This window comes from Nomia melanderi, chromosome 9 (assembly GCF_051020985.1).
Source record: "Nomia melanderi isolate GNS246 chromosome 9, iyNomMela1, whole genome shotgun sequence".
Lineage (NCBI taxonomy): Eukaryota > Metazoa > Arthropoda > Insecta > Hymenoptera > Halictidae > Nomia > Nomia melanderi.
The window spans coordinates 9,681,175-9,701,868 of NC_135007.1; the positions used below are offsets into that span (position 1 = coordinate 9,681,175).

The 20,694-nt window shown below is 37.1% G+C and overlaps 1 protein-coding gene and 1 long non-coding RNA gene across 5 annotated transcripts in view; one reads left to right on the plus strand and one right to left on the minus strand.

Annotated features, from left to right (window-relative positions):
• Positions 1-2,457: 2,457 nt before the first annotated feature.
• Positions 2,458-20,694, minus strand: part of Gdap2 (ganglioside induced differentiation associated protein 2) — a 93,148-nt gene continuing 74,911 nt past the window's right edge. For all 4 annotated transcript variants that reach the window (XM_076370852.1, XM_076370851.1, XM_031990189.2 and 1 more), the window contains 4 exons: positions 12,557-12,696; positions 11,230-11,284; positions 9,925-10,068; positions 2,458-8,525 (listed from right to left, as the gene is read on the minus strand). In XM_076370852.1, coding sequence (XP_076226967.1) covers positions 8,463-8,525; positions 9,925-10,068; positions 11,230-11,284; positions 12,557-12,696 — 402 coding nt within the window. In that variant the 3' untranslated portion in view covers positions 2,458-8,462. The remainder of the gene's footprint in view (positions 8,526-9,924; positions 10,069-11,229; positions 11,285-12,556; positions 12,697-20,694) is intronic.
• On the plus strand, positions 8,520-10,279 carry LOC143174919 (uncharacterized). The gene is made up of 2 exons (XR_012999417.1): positions 8,520-9,628; positions 9,718-10,279. It is a non-coding gene; the product is annotated as an uncharacterized LOC143174919 (long non-coding RNA).

Genomic DNA, 20,694 nt, shown 5'->3' on the forward strand with positions numbered 1-20,694 from the left:
TGGCTTTACGAAGATGGAAGGTTTAAAAGATTTTTGTGATGCCTCTATCTTTTGGTGTTCCATGAAGAACAGAGTCAAGAACTAGAAAAGTAACAATTTTGAACGTATTCATTGGTTTAATATGTAATTAGTTATTCCAATGTGAATGCAATTTACGGATTTAATTTTGCAAGAAAGAATTATAAAGAATAATATGTAAGAAGCTAGTAGAGGTATTAGAATTATTCGTTTGACCAATGTCCACTTAAGAAGACAAGATTATTTAATAAAGCGATGCACATCTATCTTGAAATAGGAAGAGCATTACTCAGTTCAGTTATAAATAATCTCCATTCCTCTTTTCTAAATTTGATTCTTCTCCAAGATAACTTATAACCAACTTTAACTTACTATATATTCCCAGTCGTACTATATTTATAAGTTTCGTTAACACTTCAAATTTAACAAGTTCAATACTATTCAAAGAATATTTCAACAGATGCATTTGATTATATACACGAAATCTTTCGAAGTTCCTAATATTTCCATAGATTTTGTCTATACTGTACACTTTGGACTTACGTACACCTTATCACGTGAAGTTCTGCGGCTTAAGGGGAATAACCTCCTTCTTCTCAGTTTCCAGTGATACCGCTTTGTGGTCGTCAAGACTTAAGATTTCATGGAAACTTAATGATATTTTGTCCAAACGAATATCTCGTATTTGACTCAGGTAAAATTCTCGATAATAATTTTGATCTTTATACGGAACGATTATTCTTTAGATCTTACCGCCAGACAGAGATGCCCTGTGCACTTCGGAGATCTCGGAGAATTCGTATTCCCCTCACGCGGTTGGAATCAGTGGAGCTGGCTGTACCCGTGCACGCGGCTGAATCAATGATGAGGTTCTGAACAGACTCTTGGGAAACAAAACGCCCGTTTGGAGAATTCACGTTCCATGAAGCCCGTGCACGACGGGACCTTGATCGATAAACGATACCTTGGATCCCTTTATATAGAAGACAGAATAGTACTGTTTTATAATTGGATGAAATCGAAACGAGAAAATGTGTTTCTCGGATACGGAGTACGTATCTCGGAAATTTATTCGGTTGAGTCACTCACAGTTGTTACTCTCCTTCCTCCAATTACATGGATTAAACACATTCTACAATTAAGATTTATTTATCACGTATGTTAGATATCCTTGAGTCTCAACGGTTTTATTGCCTGTTCGTATAGTTTAAACAACTTTTTTGGAGATATGATATATTAAAAATCATTTTTGGAGTTCGGAAATATCATTTAGGGTTAATAGTATTAGTATTATGCTTGATGAAAATGGAATTAAATAGTATAATAATTGTGATAATGGGAAGTAATTTACTTGTAGATGTAGTAATGATATAATGTTTCACAGTTTACCTTTAATGTAGAAATGAAATTTATAAGACAGTGAAATAATAGTACTCAAGTTAGATATGAATTATTTAATGGTAAAAAGCATTATTAAAAACGACGGAGAGTCGAGGATGAGTAATTATGAATTGAATAATTCGATTGTTTTGAAGTCGCCAAATTGTACAGTCGTGTGTGTTTTCCCGCCAAATATTGTTCATTTGAAAGAAAAAGATTTGAGCTACTTTGTCAGCTGAACGTTTTTCAACTTGAATGCTTGCGTAACAGTAATGTGAACCGAGGAGCGTCTTATCATTTACATTTTCTACCTGATACTTTATGCGTTTCGCTTTCGTGTACGTGATTTTATTGCAACTAGAATTTACTACTGAGCACAATATTTTACGAAATATTTATTTTGACAGACGTCTGAACGGGAAAAATGGTCACTTTAATAACAGGAATTTAATATATTATTATTAAACACAATAATATAATCGAGAAGCATATATTTTTAATGAAAATAATTACTTGTTTAATAGATTTCGACGAAAGGAAAATTTAGAACGTGTAAAATAAATCTTTTCATTCCACTGTAGATTCAGTAACTCTGCAAACCTCACGGCTGATAAGATAATTTTCGGGCGTATTCACTCCTTCAAATTGTGTAATCTCAACAGTATTTCATCTTTGACGTCTTTCACTGGCTCATGAATGATGATTCAATCGTAGATTTCTCGTAGATGCTGCTGAAATTTACATTCTTATAATTCCATTAGTAACCTAATTTCATTTAGAATCTGTAATTTCTAATTTTCATTTCGTTTTTTACGTTGATATAATAATTTGCATAACAAAAATTTCGATAAATCCCTACAAGTTCACCGAAATACAAGAATCATAAAAGGAGAACAATACGAAACTATCCAATACCTTAAGTAATTTGAAAACCTGTAATCAAAATTAATTCAAATAACCGTCAGAATGGTACATAACTCTATAATAATACAAGTCCGAGCAGCATGATAAAGATTTAATAATGAGAAGAACAATCCAGGGAGAGTTAAGAGAGTGACGTTGTTGAACCAATACGTTTATTGCTTGATCTATATAAAAAATGAACAGAAGAGAACCGATGAGGGGGCGAGGTATGCACCCGTCAGAGGCCGTGCATCAGCACCGAGAACAAAATGTTAGTTAATAGAATCTATACCATCGCGACAACGATTACAATAGTTAACCGGTACATCATTATACATACGTATATACACATAATGCACGTGTAGTTTCCGAAACTTCCGGTCTCGTCCGCAGTCGCGTCAACATTTCTCGCTTATAAAACTTTCATTCGTGTATTATAAAAATAAACAAATTCAATGACCATTATATTCTCCAATGATTCTCGAAGGAAGAATGAACAAAACTTGCATGACAATTGTGAGAACACCGCACTTAACCGAGTAACAATAGTTCTCGCCGTCTTAAGAGATCTTCCATCCTTCGGTAGCATAAATATTCACTGATTCACGTTTAATCATTTCAATATATCTATTATCTCGTTTTAATCGATAATATATTAGTCTCCATATAAAATTCATTTTCAATAGCTCTCCCGAATACTTCGCGTTTCACATTCGGCATTACAAATAGAACGACGCGAGTCAGCCCGCGAAGTTCACTTCCTCCATTTTGAATATCGGCGAAGGAGAGTATATGTCCTTCGCCAATTAATTTTTACAATCGTTCGTTTAATAAAACTTCTCTTTGTCTCAAAAACTTCTCTAACAATTCCTCACCGCGATACAATTTAAATAATTTTGTACTGAACAATTTATCAGTTGATATATAATATATATACATATATAATATATGTTTTCGTACAATTCAACGGAATTTAGAATTCGATACACGTACAAGATGCTTTTTAATTAGTGAACAACGACCCGGAACGTAGTTCTATGTGAAAAAAGAATGGTACTCTTGTGCATAGAACGAACTTACCATTTTACCATTTGTGTCGTTCGACATTTTTCTTGGAAATTTCAAATCAAAACGGAAGCTACGATCTTCACAAACGAAGTGTGAGGTTTTCCCGGGGCCGTGTCGCGACGAGAAAAGTTCGGAAATTAAACGTGATTCCCTAAAGTTAGACGGCACCGATCGAAACTACCGCCACACGGATTAACAAGCTCCTCTGCTTCGGTTACACGCCATTTTCGTTTCCCTACAAGCCGGGAACTGAATAGCGCTCGACTTATTTACCGAAGCGATAGATTATTTCTTCTAAGCATGAAGCTAACCTTTGACTGTCCGCTTTAAAGTTTCTGCGTAGTCGATAAATAGATCTTCTTTGTTTGTCCATTGGAATTATGCACTTCGGTGCGTAAAAACTGTGAGCCCAAAAAAACAAGCAGTAGCCTCTTGAGGGACATGACTAATTAGCTCGTCTAATAGAGCCTTTATGTAGTCATTATAATTTTTCATCTAGTTACATTCAGTTTTCCCTGGTATTGTAAATTTCATGGACGTTAATTTAATATTGATGACATTCATTTGAGTCTTTATTAAACCTTTTATTTGCACGTTCGTAGTTTTTGAAACTTTCAACGTGAGCGTTAAATCGTAAGGATAACTTCATCACATATATTTCTGATTAAAGCGACTACCCACTTTATCATTTTTCCTTCGATACGTTCTTTCCTCTTGTTCTCTGTGAGAAGATAAAAAGATGCTACCTATGAAGATGACGACTGATGAATCGAATATAAATTTAGGAACTTCAATCGTAGTTATATTCTCCATGTTGTTTCTTGTGAATGCAATTTAGAATTAATCCTTTATTATATTTATTAAATTCCCCTGTATCAGCCTTCTACACGATTTTCAAATTCTTCAAATCCAACCCTGTTTTCCTTTCTTTACAAAGGTTGTTTACATTCGAAGCAAAGTAATGAAATAAAGCCTAAATTATTTTCATCCAACATTCTACTAGATGATTTATAATTTTATATACTTGTTGAAACACTCGACTCGACTACCTCAGAACTTTAAAACCCGACAGAGTCAGAGTCTCAGGCGTCACCCGCCTAAGCACGCACTTTACATATTGTCACAATCTTCGACTCTTCGATAATCACTCACGTCGCAACAACTAACGTCTCCCTCGCCAGGTAACAGAGGTCCTTTCAACGATACTTACAACGACGCCTTGTCGTCCAAACTGCGCGAACTCTTGGTAAGCTTTCTACTGTCCTGCATTCTGTAGGAACATAATCCTCCGACAGTAACGGCGGTCACGCGAGCATCTTTCTCTTAGAGATGTAATTTTCCAGAATTATAGAAAGATCACCACAGTATTTATCGAATCAGACAATTTGAAACATTCTAATACTGAAAACGAATCGTTTTTTAAATAAAAATTTGTATAAACCATTAAATTTATAGCTTAACGATAAATTCGTAAGTGTACTACGAAATGGAGACTCATTTTTCGTAACAGAACTCAATGTAACGTTAACTTATGTCTGTCACACATAAATACTAGCGAAATATTTTTTAAAACGAGATGTTTCCAATATTTTCAATCTTTTTCTTTTACACAGTTAAGATGGCTCACGCAACGTTCGTCCTATTGGATCTCTAATGCACTTATTCATTTCACGTTATCAAACTTCTTTATAAGACGAGTAGATTCTACAGAACACAGGTTCGTTTTCGAGATATGGATGACAACGATGACGAGGATGCTTGGACGACGCGTTACGCGACGATTCTACTTACTATAAACGATTGTCAGGGACGGACAGTGAGGTCGTTAAACGTAAAATATAGTTTCACGCGAAACCGAGTTAGCATTGATACGCGGATCTGTCGATCGTCGTCAAGCCGCTCGTTTCACACGTATATTGGTTCAATGAAATTCGAGGATGAAGTTTCGCGAGATTGATCCTTCCATTAATAAAACTGGATCATTTGGCAGAAACCCTGTGCGGATGTCCAAGGTTAAATTTCACTAACAGGAAAAGCTTCTGATGTGTGAAAACTCTGACTTTAATGAAACTGTTGTAGAATTGTAAAGTATGCTAGACTAAAACAACGAAGGATCGTCTTTTATTCGACGGAAATTCGATTAACAGAGAATTCATTGTTTTCGGTAGACTATTGAAAAATTGGAGTAATATTATTTGTTACATTTCCCGCGGCAAGAATGTAACGATGTATTAAGTAGCGACATTCTCACACTCACGAAGCGTACGTTTCATTTTTGTTTATCGAACGATGTTCTCGATTAATCTGATTGAATCTAATCAAATCGATTCTTACGTAGTCGTACATGCTTTACAGTTCCACTTAATTCAATTGAAATCAACATTTCTCACCGCACAAGGTCGTTCGCAGCACCGGAATAACAACTCGGTGCCAGAAACCCAGGGGAAAGTACAAAAAATCATTCGGTTTTCAGAGTCTCAATCATATATCCTCCTATTATTTTTTTCATTTTCATTAACAAATCACAGTGTACTGTCATCGTATAATACAAATATCTAACGTAGCATTACCAAAGCAATAAAAACGTAATAAAAAAAGGTATTTCGACGATCAAGCACGTACTATTCAGAAGTAAGGTCACACAAAAGTCACGTGGTTACACGCATATCTCCGACCGAGGGAGTCAATTAACCCATTGTCTTGCGTTCTAACCCTTTGGGGTCCTTCGAATCCACTATCCAGAACAAAATATACATCGTATATTTATATATATATATATAGTGTGTGTGTATGTGTATGTGTATGTGTGTGTGTGTGTATTTTTTTCTTCTTTTTCTTTCATTACTTACAGTACATTAATGCTTTAATATTCAATATAACTATATATTAAATAGTTTACGGGACCGCGAAGGGTTAAAAATCAACTCGATTTTGGTTCGCCGTATGATAGAAACCGCCATTATCGATCGTCGGATGAAACATGGGGTATAATCACGGGGTGAATAACGATGCGAGACGAAAATTAAAGAAATGGGCTAATCGACGCCGGTTAACACGTATGTATATATATCAACTTTCTTTCTCATTTTTTTTTTCTCTTCGAACGCTAAAAATGCTTAACAACGAGTATAACGATTCTGTCTCCCGAAATATACATATGTGTATGTATATGTGCCGCGAGAAAGCTCTTAAGTTTATTGCTTCTTCTAATCTAGAATTGAACCACGATTACGACCTCGGCGATCAGCTCCATTTTACCCTTTCAGAAATTGATTATTCCGTGTCGACGATGAATCGATTGGGAGCTATCGTTTCCTGCTCGCTGCTGTCGACAGCGCTTAATATCTGCCTTCAACGATTCGATTATTTAGCGTGTGAAAAAAGAGATGCGCTGATCAATGCTGATTATTGGAAGGCGTTGATAAGACACTTTACTAAACATAGAACAATGAACAAAACTATTAACTGATCATGATAATTAATACATTAAGAAAAAGGTACAAATTGAGTTCGAGACAGATATGACATCGAATTACCGATGAAAAGCCGAGAAAGCTTCGTCAGCACTCACTCGGAAATCCTTTTCTCGTTGGTCTCCATCAACATCACTGTATTATAAAAACTTTCAACGTCCGAACAATTTCATTTTTCCGTTCAACAACCAGTTAAAAGCGTGGAAGAGAGAAAGCGCGGGAGCCAGTGGATTCGCCAGGCTCCCGCAATACAAGATGGCAGTTCGTTTATATAAATCGGGGAAGTTACAGCGGGGAATTTTATTATTGAAAATCGAAGTCGAGACTGCTCGTTACTCAATCGTATCGGACCAACATATAGAAAATACAGCGGGCACTGAGAAGAACGAAGGAATTCATGAAAAATACAAAATCGACTGGAACTCGAAAACGAATAATCCCAACGACGGACAGTTACTCGAAGCCTCGAGCGGGTTGTACAGGGTGCAACAGAGATACAATAATTCCTCTCCACCGTGTACGAGCAACGATCGAATGCGCTCGTTCAAATGATTCATCATCGACACCCGGAATCGCGACCGAATGTGCTCGTCGCTAAACAACCGAAGCCGTAACACCACGCAAGGAACCAGAGCTCTGTAAACGCTTCCGTTCAGCCGATCGGTCACACCGTCGATCACGAGGCGCATCATCGAAAACACCGCGCGCTCGTCATCGACGTTACATAATAAAATACGATGTACAATAAGTCGAATATAGACGCCGCTCTTCGCTGTATAACGATGGATAAGAAAATAACAGAAAAGCGATCGACAGTTTTGCATGTTAAGCCGTCAGTTTAATCCCGGTTTCGTCGCCGCCGTCGTCGATAACTCCTCCGCGCTACATTGACCGTCGGCGAATCGTCGTCCACGTGGACGAGCGGCGTAACATCGTACTTATATACAAGAACAGGGAACGGTGTGTCGCGGACGCCTCCGATCAGCCAACAACGCGACGACGACGACGCGACGACAATACTGATTATTGGTGTTTTGGCAGCCGGATATTCGCCTCCGAGCGAATAACAATATCCCTCCGCGATCGATCTTTTCCAGTTTGCCTCGCCGTTCGCGTGCGGTTATACGTTTACGTTTCGCGTGTCTGTCCGTCTGTTCATCCGGACAAACGGAATTGATCGTTCAGCACCGACATAGGACCAAATTACTCGACGAAGACCCTTGGCCTTTAACGGCGTCGCCAGGCGGTTGGTGTCCGGGGGGATGATTCGTTTCTCGATCGTTCCCGGCGATCGTTCTCGACGACGATTCGCATCGTGTTCTTCCGTTACGAGGCACTTCGACGAAGCGGCCAGATGGTTCCCGCCGGCTTCGGGGAATCGCGACGGGAATCGTGCCCGTGCAGCACAGCGGCGCGCCAGCTCGTTCTTCTATCGATTGTTGCGGGACTGGATATGTCCCAGGTACTCAGCACGCGAAAATACTGCGGAAGCTGCGCGCACGGTGATCAGTCGAGGAACACGCGCGAGTGTAATCGCGCTATCATCTCGTGGGACAGCCGGCCTGGCTTCGTTCGGTCCAGTGATCCTTCGCTAGATGGGATTTGAAGTCTTGTCGGGAGTTACGTGGACGTAGACGGTGACGACGGGATCGGATCCGGCTGGTAGTACCTCATGCCGTTTATCTGTAATGAGCAATGATACCTTGCTTGGTTAATGACTCACTAGGCTGCTGCCTCTGCGAATTCTTCGGGGAAGTGAGGATTTGATTGGACGAACGATGGAATTGGAAGTTGTAACTGCTGTCGTTGATGGGATTACTGTGTTGTTACTGATTTGGTAGGGGAAGAAAAGAATTTTATGCTCATTTTGTGTTTATGTTTACCTTGTAGCTTAAGGATTGATGATAGACGAGTAAAATTTTGTTTATGCGAAGAAGAGATGGATAAGTGTTAGGTTTGTCGAATTGGGTTGATAACCTTTGGCACGAGTATGACTAGGTATTATGGGGTAAAGAATTAATTTTAATTTGAATTTTTCACTTGGTAAGAATTAAAATAACAATGTTACTGTTTCTTTTGGAAGCTTCTAGGTGTGAAATTTGAACGTGGTTGGTTTCTTTGAAATGTTTTTTGTCTGCGATCGAGGATTTTCTCGCGTGAAAGTGTAGAATTTGATGAAGGCAGTAAAGAATTTATACTCCTACTGAACTTTTGGTATTATTATCAGGAATATTTTTAAGAAATGTTTGAAATAACTTTGCTCCGATGTTTCGAAGTATTTAATATTTACTGACGCAACAAGAATAAAAATGAGAAAGCTCACGAAGAGATTTTCAGTGTTAAAATAGAAATTCTTCGTAAGATGCCTTTAGCTATTAATTATTAAAAGGAGTTTCTTTTCTGAGGGGTACACTGTTAGCAACAATTTATACAAACTCTGAAGCTTCTTTCTTAAGATAACGGAGAAAGAAAGTGAATCATGAATTCTTTGGAATGTTTAAAATCGTATTAGTCTGTTCTCCTTTTACTTCCAAGTTGTGGATGAAAGATATAGGCGAACGAAACGAATTCTGGACAAATAAGATATACGATACACTTTATGATTAAAGAAGATCTCAACTGATTTGTCTGGTTATATTTTAACTCTTATCCATTAGTCTGATCTGCAACGATTTCTATTTTACTCGTTTACGACTTGATGTCACGCTTCAGATGATCAGAGTTTCCAAATTGCTCGAGAACAATTGCAATAAGAAAATTCATGTCAAATGTAAATATTTGGTAATGTAAGTAGCTAGAAAATAGAGTAACATAAGTACTCTGATACTAAATCGTTAATAATTATTTCTAATACCATTCGCCTTTGTTATAACAGAATAATTGCTGGCATACAAAACGCTGGAAATCCTCGTGGCAGTGATCGCGTTTATAAAAGAAACTGTTGACATTAGTGAAGAAACAATTGTTTCCATTTTGCACGGAAATACCTTCGAATGAGCCAGATATAAGAGAGCTATTCTAGTAGTATTCAATGTTCAATCGTTTCAGATGAACTTGTTTGCAGAATGTATGGAAACCTCACCGTCATGTCATATTCTGTGATATACGCTGGGATTTCTAGCTGTTCCGGCGACATCACTTCGTAGAGATATTCCACGCCCGGCAAACTGTGAACTTTCTGCTTGATTGCCGGGGCCATGAACGTTGTGAACCACCACGTCATCATCTGTAACAACGAACGAAGAAATTCGTTTCAAATAATTTATCGATTAACGCTGATCGTGTATTTTCGAAGTATTATTTAATTTTGTAATAAATCTACATATAAGTATATCATAAAGTCTTCTGTTTGCAGAAATGAAACTATCAAATTACACAATAAATATTATAAGCAATTATTATATGAGAATAAAAGTAATTATTAGATTCAAATCTAACTTAATCAGTTAATTTGATTACTTTTGTTATAATGTTCCTGTTTTAAATAATGAAAACTAATAAACTATTCTGCGAATGTTACGGGTAACCACTGAATATTAATTAATTGTTACATAATAATATAGTTAATTAGAACTCCTTTCAATCTTTCGATTTGACCAGAGATGCACGTGCTGCGTCAATATCGTAAGTTATTTATATCCGAGTTTACGAACAGGCAACTGAAAAAGTAATCGGGAGATTCGATAGGATCGCACGTGATGATTGTTCGCCCGCTACACAATATAAACGTGGGAAATGCAATGGAGGCGTTTAGTTGAAATGCTTCTGCGTCTTAAAATTGGACTTTATCGGCAATTGCATCGACTTCCGCGTCGAACGACCGGGAAGAATCTTTTACGATCTGAAATCTTTCCACCGTTTCGTTTCACGAACTCTCGAAACGAGTCGGATTCGTTTTCTTCCTCGTCATCGAACAATATCAAGTTTGAGCCTGAGAACTTAATACTTTAAAGGATAAAAATATTTCTCTTCCATTCGCGATATTAATAATTAACTCTTTATGTTAATTCATAGAAATATTCGGCACAGTGATGAATAAGCTTGGAGTCATATTTACGGAATTAATGAGTCTTTACATAACAACTCGCTCTTGGATTAATGAGTTTATGAGGAAAATCAGTTCACTGTCAAGTGTATTATTTACGTTTTTTTTATCTCCACGGATTGAGATTATAAAAAATAATTGTTATGTGAACGGAGCAAGGAAACGACCGTACCATGCAAAAATACACTCTTATCGGAAGGAGTTGTAAATATAAAATTAATTGACAAGACGGTTGCCTGAAAAGTGTATGTAGTCATTTGTGTTTCAGTAATTTCTTTTTATAATTAGTAATTTGATCGGAAGCAATTTGCTAGTCTATAAATAAGAATCATTAGTACTAACCTTGGTCCAGAAAGTTGGATGGATAATGTAGAATTGTTTCAGGTTCTTCTTATATCTGTAAACAAGTCGATTATATAATGTACACACTGTCTAAAAAATAATAAATGGTCTTACAAATTTTCTCAAGAAAATAATAAATAATTCTTTAAACAGAATTTTAACCATTCACTAGGTTTGATTTATAAATGAGAATGTTTGACGCTGACTTTCCCATTGAATAATATAATAATGCAGTCATAAATAAGATACATTTAATAGATCTACTAAAATTTAAAGAATCAGTTAATATTTTCCACACAAAGTAGCGATAAATTGAAAATTAAATCTTTTTCAGTGATTAACGCACTTGTTTATCAAGACAAAAAGTCATGATAAAACGTTGCTGTAGCTTGAACCACTGATGAATAAATCGCAGTTGTTGTTGCATCAGTTTTGTGTATCGGTAAATCTATGCTCTGAAGGCCGTGGGTTCGTATTACATATAAAATAGATAAATCAACGTCTCGATTGCTGTCTCTTATTGTAACAGTTTTTCTCTGCAGTAAAAGCAATTGCTGATACCAATCGGAGACAAGAAAATTAAAAGTTTTTCACTTGTTCTAAACCAAGAAATGTTGTTTTATGTGTTATTTTACCTTCACTCATATAATGCAGGTCTATCGAATCTCTAGTGAATATGTTTACATATAATATATGTTCTATTCTATTCTATTTTATCTAATAACATGAAATTCTATTATAGAATTGGACTGATACTGTGTCAAATAATTACCTAAAATAATTAACCGAATAAAATTTCGTTGACCGAACACTTCATTCAAATAATAATCATTCATCAATCAAACGAAATTATTCCATCTATTTGTTCCAATAATTCATCTTTACTCATTAGATTAATTGGCGTGAATAACGACGCACGTAACCTAGAACAGCTAATCATAGGCGGCCGATACTGGAGATACACGGGAATAATTATGCATCAACGATCAATTTAACGAAGTGCGTATAATTAAGGTTTCAGAATAAACGCGCAAAAAAGAAATTGATTGCATAAATCAATATGAAAAGAACTCCACAACAGTGAAAGAATTCAATTAAAATAAAAATGGTACTTTCTTATTTAGATAATTGTTTGCTCGACTTATTTATTAGCATCGAAGATAAATTGAATAAAAATGAAATTATCATTTACAATCATTATTTTCTGCCAATAAATCACACTAGTATCAGTCGTTTCTTCAGATCAACGTAATTATCAAATTACTGAATCAAGGTAAAACGTTTAATATTAAAATAGACATAATAATAAACATGCGACGAATATTACTTGTAAGGAAGCACGTTGTAAACTTCCCGCAACCAGTGTAAGCTGGGGTAGTTGCTGTTAGTCGTTAACGTATGGAAATAAGCAATAACGTAGTCGCCTTTGACAATCGGGTCCAGCAACTGTATGAGGTACAGCAGCGCCTGTAACAGAAATAGGAACGTTCTCGTTAGCAGGAGCATACTAACGGTAAGAATAACGTCATAATTAAACTTAAGGATGATTTAAATCCTGCATAGTACTATTGATTCATTCGTATTCAATAGCCATCGATTGTTTCACGTGTTTCAGGCTGCATTAACACGTTGACTGCCACGGTGGTCATCGATGACCGGAGCTTCGAAATTACTTGAAAACAATTACAATTTGTCAGACAACTGACGTCGAATGACAATGTTCAATAGCGTACGTAAATAGATAATAAAATTTTTATCTTTGCTACAAAAGAAAAAAAGATACATAAAACTCTGAAGTTTTTCGTGGCAGTCAACGTGTTGAAAGTTCAGTAATGCTTCTTAGAAACATATCGTATAAAAGATACGATAAATTCATATCAACAATCGAATATTTATACGACTGACTAGGAAAAGTATTTCATTCCATTGATTGCAGCTAATTTCTTTTCGTTTGAGTCAGCTATGATTCACATCGCTGGATCTGCGATGACTGTACTCTATCTTATTTATCTGATCAGACACGAGCATTTTTGTACTTGTCTGACCTCGAATTAGCGACAGTGTGTTCGTCACTCATGAGCAGTCTCTAACTTACGATTTTGACCAGGGTCGACCCTATAACGTTTGTCTGACTGGTGTCAATAATGTAGCCTGCACTGAGCGTGTATCTCACTAGTCTTACTAGAGCTCGCCTAAATCATGTAGTTTTGACACTAAAATTACTAGACGGGTCAAAATCACCCATCCCTGATTTCTTTTTGCGATTATTAAAAAGATAACAGGTGTTCCTCTGAGAAATGATTAAAGAAATTAAGTTAGCAATACGCGAACTGAATGGTAAACCAATTAAAGTTTCAATAGATGCACTCTTGGAGTTTCTATAGGATTTCAACAAGTCAATTTAACTGCTCGGTAGTTTTAGTGTTAACACCATTCCTTCGACGGTCGAAATTTTCACTCAAAATTATTTCCCAAGTTTAGTCGTATATCCTGAATTGACTTTTCGACTCTTCCAATAACGATGATAGAATGAATTATAGGAAACGTCCAAAATACAATCGAGGAAAAATGGTTGAACTGAGGGTACAATTATAAGTTGAAATTTCAGAAGGTGCCCTTTGATACTCTCGGTAGAAACAGTGTTCGGTAGATATAGAAATTTGAGTGACGCACATACGCAGCCACACGCAGAGCTCTCATCGAATCGATATCGTCGCGGTCGAGTGAAAAGAACTTTCCTTTCTCCTTCGTTTTAACTTTGGTCCGTCTGGAGCCGCCCGTCTCACCAGCAACCTCCACCCCTCTCTCCTGATATTCGGTCCCCGACCTGATTTCACCGCAATTCCTCGACCTCCGACCTCCGGGGGTGAGGACCCGAGAGCTAATTCCAGTTGTAACGACCCGATCGATTGAAACGGAGTGACGAGCGCGCTTCGCTGACATTAAACACTTGTCCCCGTGAATGTCGCGCACTTGCTGTGACGTCGACTAGTTCCGCGAAACAATGAAACCCGGGGGTGGCTCGAGGAACGGTTGACACACGAGCGTGAATCAATAATAATTTTTCAACTTTTCAATAATTCAATTTCGAATCAGCGAGAGGTGATTCAATAAACTGGAAACAGTAATAGTTCCTTAATAATTAAGTATAGAATTAACAATTTTTCAATAATTTCAATAACTCACTCTAGAATTAGTAATAACTTTTTAATAATTCGGTTTAGAATCTATGATAATTTTTCAACTTTTCAATAATTCAATTTCGAATCAGCGAGAGGTGATTCAATAAACTGGAAACAGTAATAGTTCCTTAATAATTAAGTATAGAATTAACAACAATTTTTCAATAATTTCAATAACTCACTCTAGAATTAGTAATAACTTTTTAATAATTCGGTTTAGAATCAATGATAATTTTTTAGTGATTCAATCTAGAATTAGCTAGAAATTATTTAATAATTCAAACTGGAAACAGTAATAATTCCTCAATAATTAAGTATAGAATTAACAACAATTTTTCAATAATTTCAATAACTCACTCTAGAATTAGTAATAGCTTTTTAATAATTCCGTTTAGAATCAATAATAATTTCTCAACAATTCAATCTGGAATCAACAATAATTTTGTAATAATTCGATATAGAATCCATAACAATTTTTCAATAATTTAATTTGGAATCAATAATAATTGTTTCCATAAATAACAGTGACCTTAGAAATGCTAATTTAATTGAAGATTGAACAACGATGAATCGTTTAAACGGTAGTCGTATTTTAATTCTGCTTTCGGATCATGTAAATTTACAAGGTGAAATGTTTGTTGCGTGCAAAAATGTTTCAAACAAAAGCAGTGTGGTTTTACGAGGGTTGTACAATGTAATAGTTCTATTGTTTTGAGGTTTTCAACGCGTAACTTTTACCGCGCCGTTCGTGACTCGTTTAGAAATGATTATTACCGATTTCAAGGTATCCTTTAAATGGTTTCTCGTGTATTTACATAATGCTTAAAGTGTTATTCATTAAAATCAATGATTAAGTTTTATCATTTTTACCGCGAAACATTTTAGTTCATAAATAATTTAAAATAGCAGAATTAGGTGACGAACGGTGTATAAGGAAGGTATACACGATAATTTCAAGTGTTTCACTGATATTCGAAGAACTCAATTATCGTCCCTCTAAATAAGGCACTCGTAATAATTGTGTCATCATTACCGAGACGGATTTATAGTCGATTCGAGAATTAAATTAATGCCTTCATGAAACTGTTACAAAGACTGACGAAAAACAACGATTATAGTTTCGATAATAACACGCAAACACGATAATGAAAAATTCGAAATATATTTACGACGAATGACAAGTGAGAATTTGACATTTTAAGTGATAATAGTCACATTCGCAGAATCGTTAACTCACCTTTCGTGGGGACTGTACTTGTGTATAAATCGGAAACGCAATTTTGCACGCGTTACGAGGTTCATTTGCATTCGTTGTTTCACACGTGCGTTTATATTTTACGTCATTTTGCTATGTTGCGTTTGTTATATATTTCCGGTGGGATCAACGACGAACGAGAATAAACATTTATATTAAGATGCTCGAGAAACCGTCGTATATTTTCAGTTACCTTCCCTCTGATTATTTCTGTTGTAGATCGAACGTGGAAAATCGTTCGTAGAACAATGACACATAGAACACGCGTCTTAAATCAAAATAAAAATTATTCCGACAGTTACACTGTGTTTTTTATATTTCTACGATTACAGTGCCTGTCTCTGTGCAAATTAGAGTTTCTTTAATGCTCACGTTTAATACGTCAAATTAACTATTAATTTATATCTTTTATCGAAGATTCCATTAAGTTAGAGATACGATAAAAGGTTCATTAAACGTTCATTGAAGTTTATATTCTGTTTTACAATAATATTCACACATTCCTATGAAACATAGCAGAATAGAATTTGAGGAATCTAAAGAAGCCTTTAACATTAGAATAACCGTATCTGTCAGTATCATTGATTTCTCAAATATTTTGCAATTGTTGATATCTTAAAAGCGTTACATATCCGAGATGATTTGAAAAATAAATAGATTCACTTCAATACTACAATTAATATACGAAGAAATCGAAGAAAGTCTATTATTACAAATTTTATGAGGATCACGTATTAAAACTTCTGTTGTTCCAAGGTTAATACATATATCTTTTATATTCAATATTCTCAACGAAACGATATCTGACGTAATTATTTCGAAGGAATGTAATTTTCCAGGGAGATTCGCGGTGTGCACACGATCTCGCGGATTAATGTTTGAAATTCATAACGTTCCTTAGAGTACTCCGATAACTTCGATTCGTTTAAAAGTGTCGGAGAAGGTCGAGTGATAAAACGATTCATTCGATTCTCAATCGAGGTCGAGTTCAGCGACGTCAGCACGAAATCTATTTAACTCGCGATCGTATTGTACGCTAAAAGAATAGCTCTTGATTGAACGAGACTGAAGGCGTGCTATGGAACTTGAAAAAAAAAAGGAGAAAAAATTTATGCGAAATATGTTGCGCGATCGAGTCGCGTTCCTTTTAACGATGATTCATTCTGATTTCGTTGCTCCGATTAAGAAGTATGCAAATATTGCGGCGCTGCGATCCAACGTTTCGCGTGGCGTGATGTAATAACGTTAATTTCGGATTCTCGAATGCAAATCGATTCGGTATGCACGAACTTGAAATACTTTTTCATAATTCCGCTGCCGGCGGAACGCGGAGAACTTCGAGCATAAACCGTCGTTGCAAGAATTGCTATTAATTTCCACTTTTCCCGGCCTGTGCTTCTAAGATTTATACAAATACGGAGGTGCCTAGATTTGAATAGAAATTAGAGTTAGAAAAAGGTAATGGAATATAAATTTTGGTGAATATTACATTCAGTTCATGTTAAAATGAAACTTCGATTAAGGCTAAGTACGTTGTAATGGAATATTCATTTCGTTGATGTTAATTTCAAATTCAATCAGTGTTAAATAAATGATAAACTAAATAAAATATTTTCGCATTTTTGGTGCATTGTCGGTCAATTTGGACGCGTAGGTACTGTGGGACTTCTAAAAAATCTTTCTCGATAAGATTAAGTAAATAGTCTATTCCGTAGTTGCAAAATCCAAAGCAATAATATCTAAAAGTAATAATAATGGAGATCGTTAGCGAGCAGGGCCGAAAGTCGTCGAACACCGTCGATAAGTAATGAAAAATCGGAAACAGCGATAAAGATTCCGAAATTTCACTATTAGTTCATTGTGAGTGGCTGTTCGCGAAAATTTATTAAATTTTCTTGAACACTATTGGACAATGTTGAACAGTGTTTACTAGTGTTAATTAGTGTTGAACGATGATGAACGATGTTGACCAGTGGCCATCCATGCAGTGGCAGCTCGTAGCTAAAATTAGTGGAGCTGCAGAAAATTTGTAGCCTTTCTTTTAAAATGTTTGTAACTTTTTCATAAACTGGGAGATAGCTACTGACATTAAGCTAAAGGATTATATATTGCACAAGTATAAAGAAAGAATTAAAGAAAAAAGGACTCATCATATTAATTGTTATCGATAATTTCAAGTGGAAGTTGGGGCTGCTGCAGTTCTACAGTGCCTATACGCGCCGCCACTGCATCCATGCCAAAAAATACTTCCCGTTTCTCCGGGACTATGACCGCAATGTGACAACGATCGATGAGTCGCGTGTGTTTTTTTATTTCAGTTACCGATCTTGTCAGAGGGTTGTTATGTACGGAGTTCTTTCGTATACACAAAACCTTCACTCTCTCGCAGAGGACAACCGACGACAAAATCTACATGCCCACACACCATCGTTTTTAGTCCATTTCTTTGATATACAAGGGCCACCGACTTCTTCATCGGGGTTCATTTCGAGTCACGCAAGGCGAGAGATACATTGTGATATCGGGTTCCTAGTTAATTTCGAACATAGTCTAACAGTATAATTACTGCTGAAACCACCTCTGCATTTCTCAGTGCGTCGAAACTGAGAGAACGCGACATACTTTAACAATTGTACTGTAGAACTTTCGTCCAGAATATATTTAATAATTCCCTTTATTTTTGAGTTCAACCTTATTTAGTAATCACATCCTTTGAAATCGCAGTATTAGTACATTCTCAGAACGGTACACTTTTGCCGCTCGAAGTGTACCTCATAAATTTTTTAGAGCTAAATCATTCTTTCCAATCGTAGCGTCCAGTGGTGAAAGAGACACTGGCCCATCTACGATTTCCCTATTTCAAATGGAAGCACTCAGTGCTGAAAGAGACACTGGCCAATCCTCGATCACGCAATTATTGGGCTGAAAGAAAGTAATTTCGGTTTTAACAGACAGATAATGTTATGTCCGTTTCGTTATTTTTCTGTCAATGTTGTAATTTGCTTCTCTTGAGATTTGGTAGTTGATACTTTTAAGTTACTACAGAAACAAATTCCGAGTAATCTCGTCTACAACTGAAAGAAATTAAAAATTAAATTAAACATTGAATTTTATTTCACACTAAAAAACCGACATTACTTTCTTGCCAACTTAATATATCGCCAGTCCTCGGCTTCTAACAGGACAAAAGGTCCGCAATTACAACGGTGACTGGTAGTACCATTTTGGTAGTTTCTGATTTTGTAAGTACAGTGATCTCGGATATGTTTTACACACTCGGAAGTAGTAACATTTCTTGTTTATGTATTTCTCATGTAAGATAGGGTTTTCTTGTACGTCGCGTTTAAAGTTGTAGCGGCTAATAAAGCGCCGGAAGAGAAACCTTCGGCGTACGAGAGTTCAGCGAGATTTATGGTACGCACAATGTAAGACGCTGTTTTTGAGAAAGTGTCTTCAACGTTTTTAGATGTTTGACAGTCTGGTCCACATAGTTCTCGCACGACAGTCTCAACATCGCAAGCGGACTCCATAAATTTCTCCTTAAAAGCGTTAACAACTGCCAGTGCTCCGAAGAAATGCGTTAAGGGCGCAAAGAGTAGGCGGGTAGTTGTAAAATTACCTGATTTGTGGAAGCCTCTTTTCGGGACATCCACCACCCGACGAAAAGTCAATCGAGCTCCTCCTTGGGAGGGGGAAATTCCTGTATAAGGTGAAGACCGTGGCAGTCGCGGACACTTTAGACTCAGACCTGACAGAGTTCGGATAGAAACTTGCTTGAACTGAAGTGTTGTCTGAGGGTTCTCATTTCAATTACACGGCAAGGGGTTAAATTTGAAAGTATAAGTGGGTCTCTCGCAATCTCCTCGTGGTGGATCTGGAAACTAGAACCATCGCCGATAGTGTAGTTCCTATCGAGAATGGTGCTAGGCCAATGGCAGCGAATTGTGTTAAATACGCCGAGTAGTTATTCTTTAGCTTCTTTCTCTGATTCCGCCTGTGTCTCCATTTATCCGGTTCACTTGACCATGCTTGCAAGTGCATCGGGCCGTGTGATGCCAGTCAGTCTGCAGTTCACGTATCCCGGTGTTCGGACTCGCGAGTAAGATCATGACGGCCACACCGTGAGCCGGGTGGTGCTCGCGCCGACGACTCACGGCACTGCTCTTCCTAGGATCCTACTTCTTCGTAATCCGCCCCTAGTCCTGGGGCCAGCCGCAGGGCCGGCGTTGGGAAGTTAACGGGCGCCTACGAAGAGCACGTGGCCGTCCGCTGATCCGAAAGAGGAAGAGCACCGTAGCTCGGGACTGTGGTCTGGCTGGTTGATCGCGGTTTGCTCGCGTCACCCTCCTTTTTAAATCAGGGACTTCTTCTCTGATTTCTCCAATCGTCGAATCAAGAAAGAAGTTCTTTGCTTCTTGGTCCGATAATTGCTCGGCATATCTGCGACCAATGCGTAGTCTTATAAGGCGACACTATGTTAGAATTAAGACTGTATCCCCAATTTTGCTATTGCTGAATCAGAGACTTCTTCTCTGATTCGCCTCACGCTGGAATCAAGGACTTCTTCCTTGATTCACTCCCCATATACAGCGATGATTGTATAATATAAGTAATGCATTGCGGCTAAACTGCGTTAGAATTAAGCGTGCGAAAGAAGTCGGTCATCCACCGTGGGAGACTCCATCATTTCAGACTCAAGAAAGAAGACAGCCGCCGTGGGATTATTTTTAACTGCGATACCGATAACTGCGTTTAAAATAAGATTTAGAATTAGGAACGGAGGTCGATGGAACTGAATTTCCATCCACCTCCCAGGATCTCCTCGCAGCAACCTCCACGTGGTGGACCTGGAAACTAGAACCATCGCCGATAGGGTAGTTCCTGTCGAGGATGGTGCTAGGCTAATTGGCTGCGATAATTTTGTATTATCGTGATTTTTGCAATATTTCGTGGTGATGTAGGCAGTCGTATAAAAACGGTCGAAGTATGACTATCACGAAATGGATAACAATACGCGTGCGATAAAGA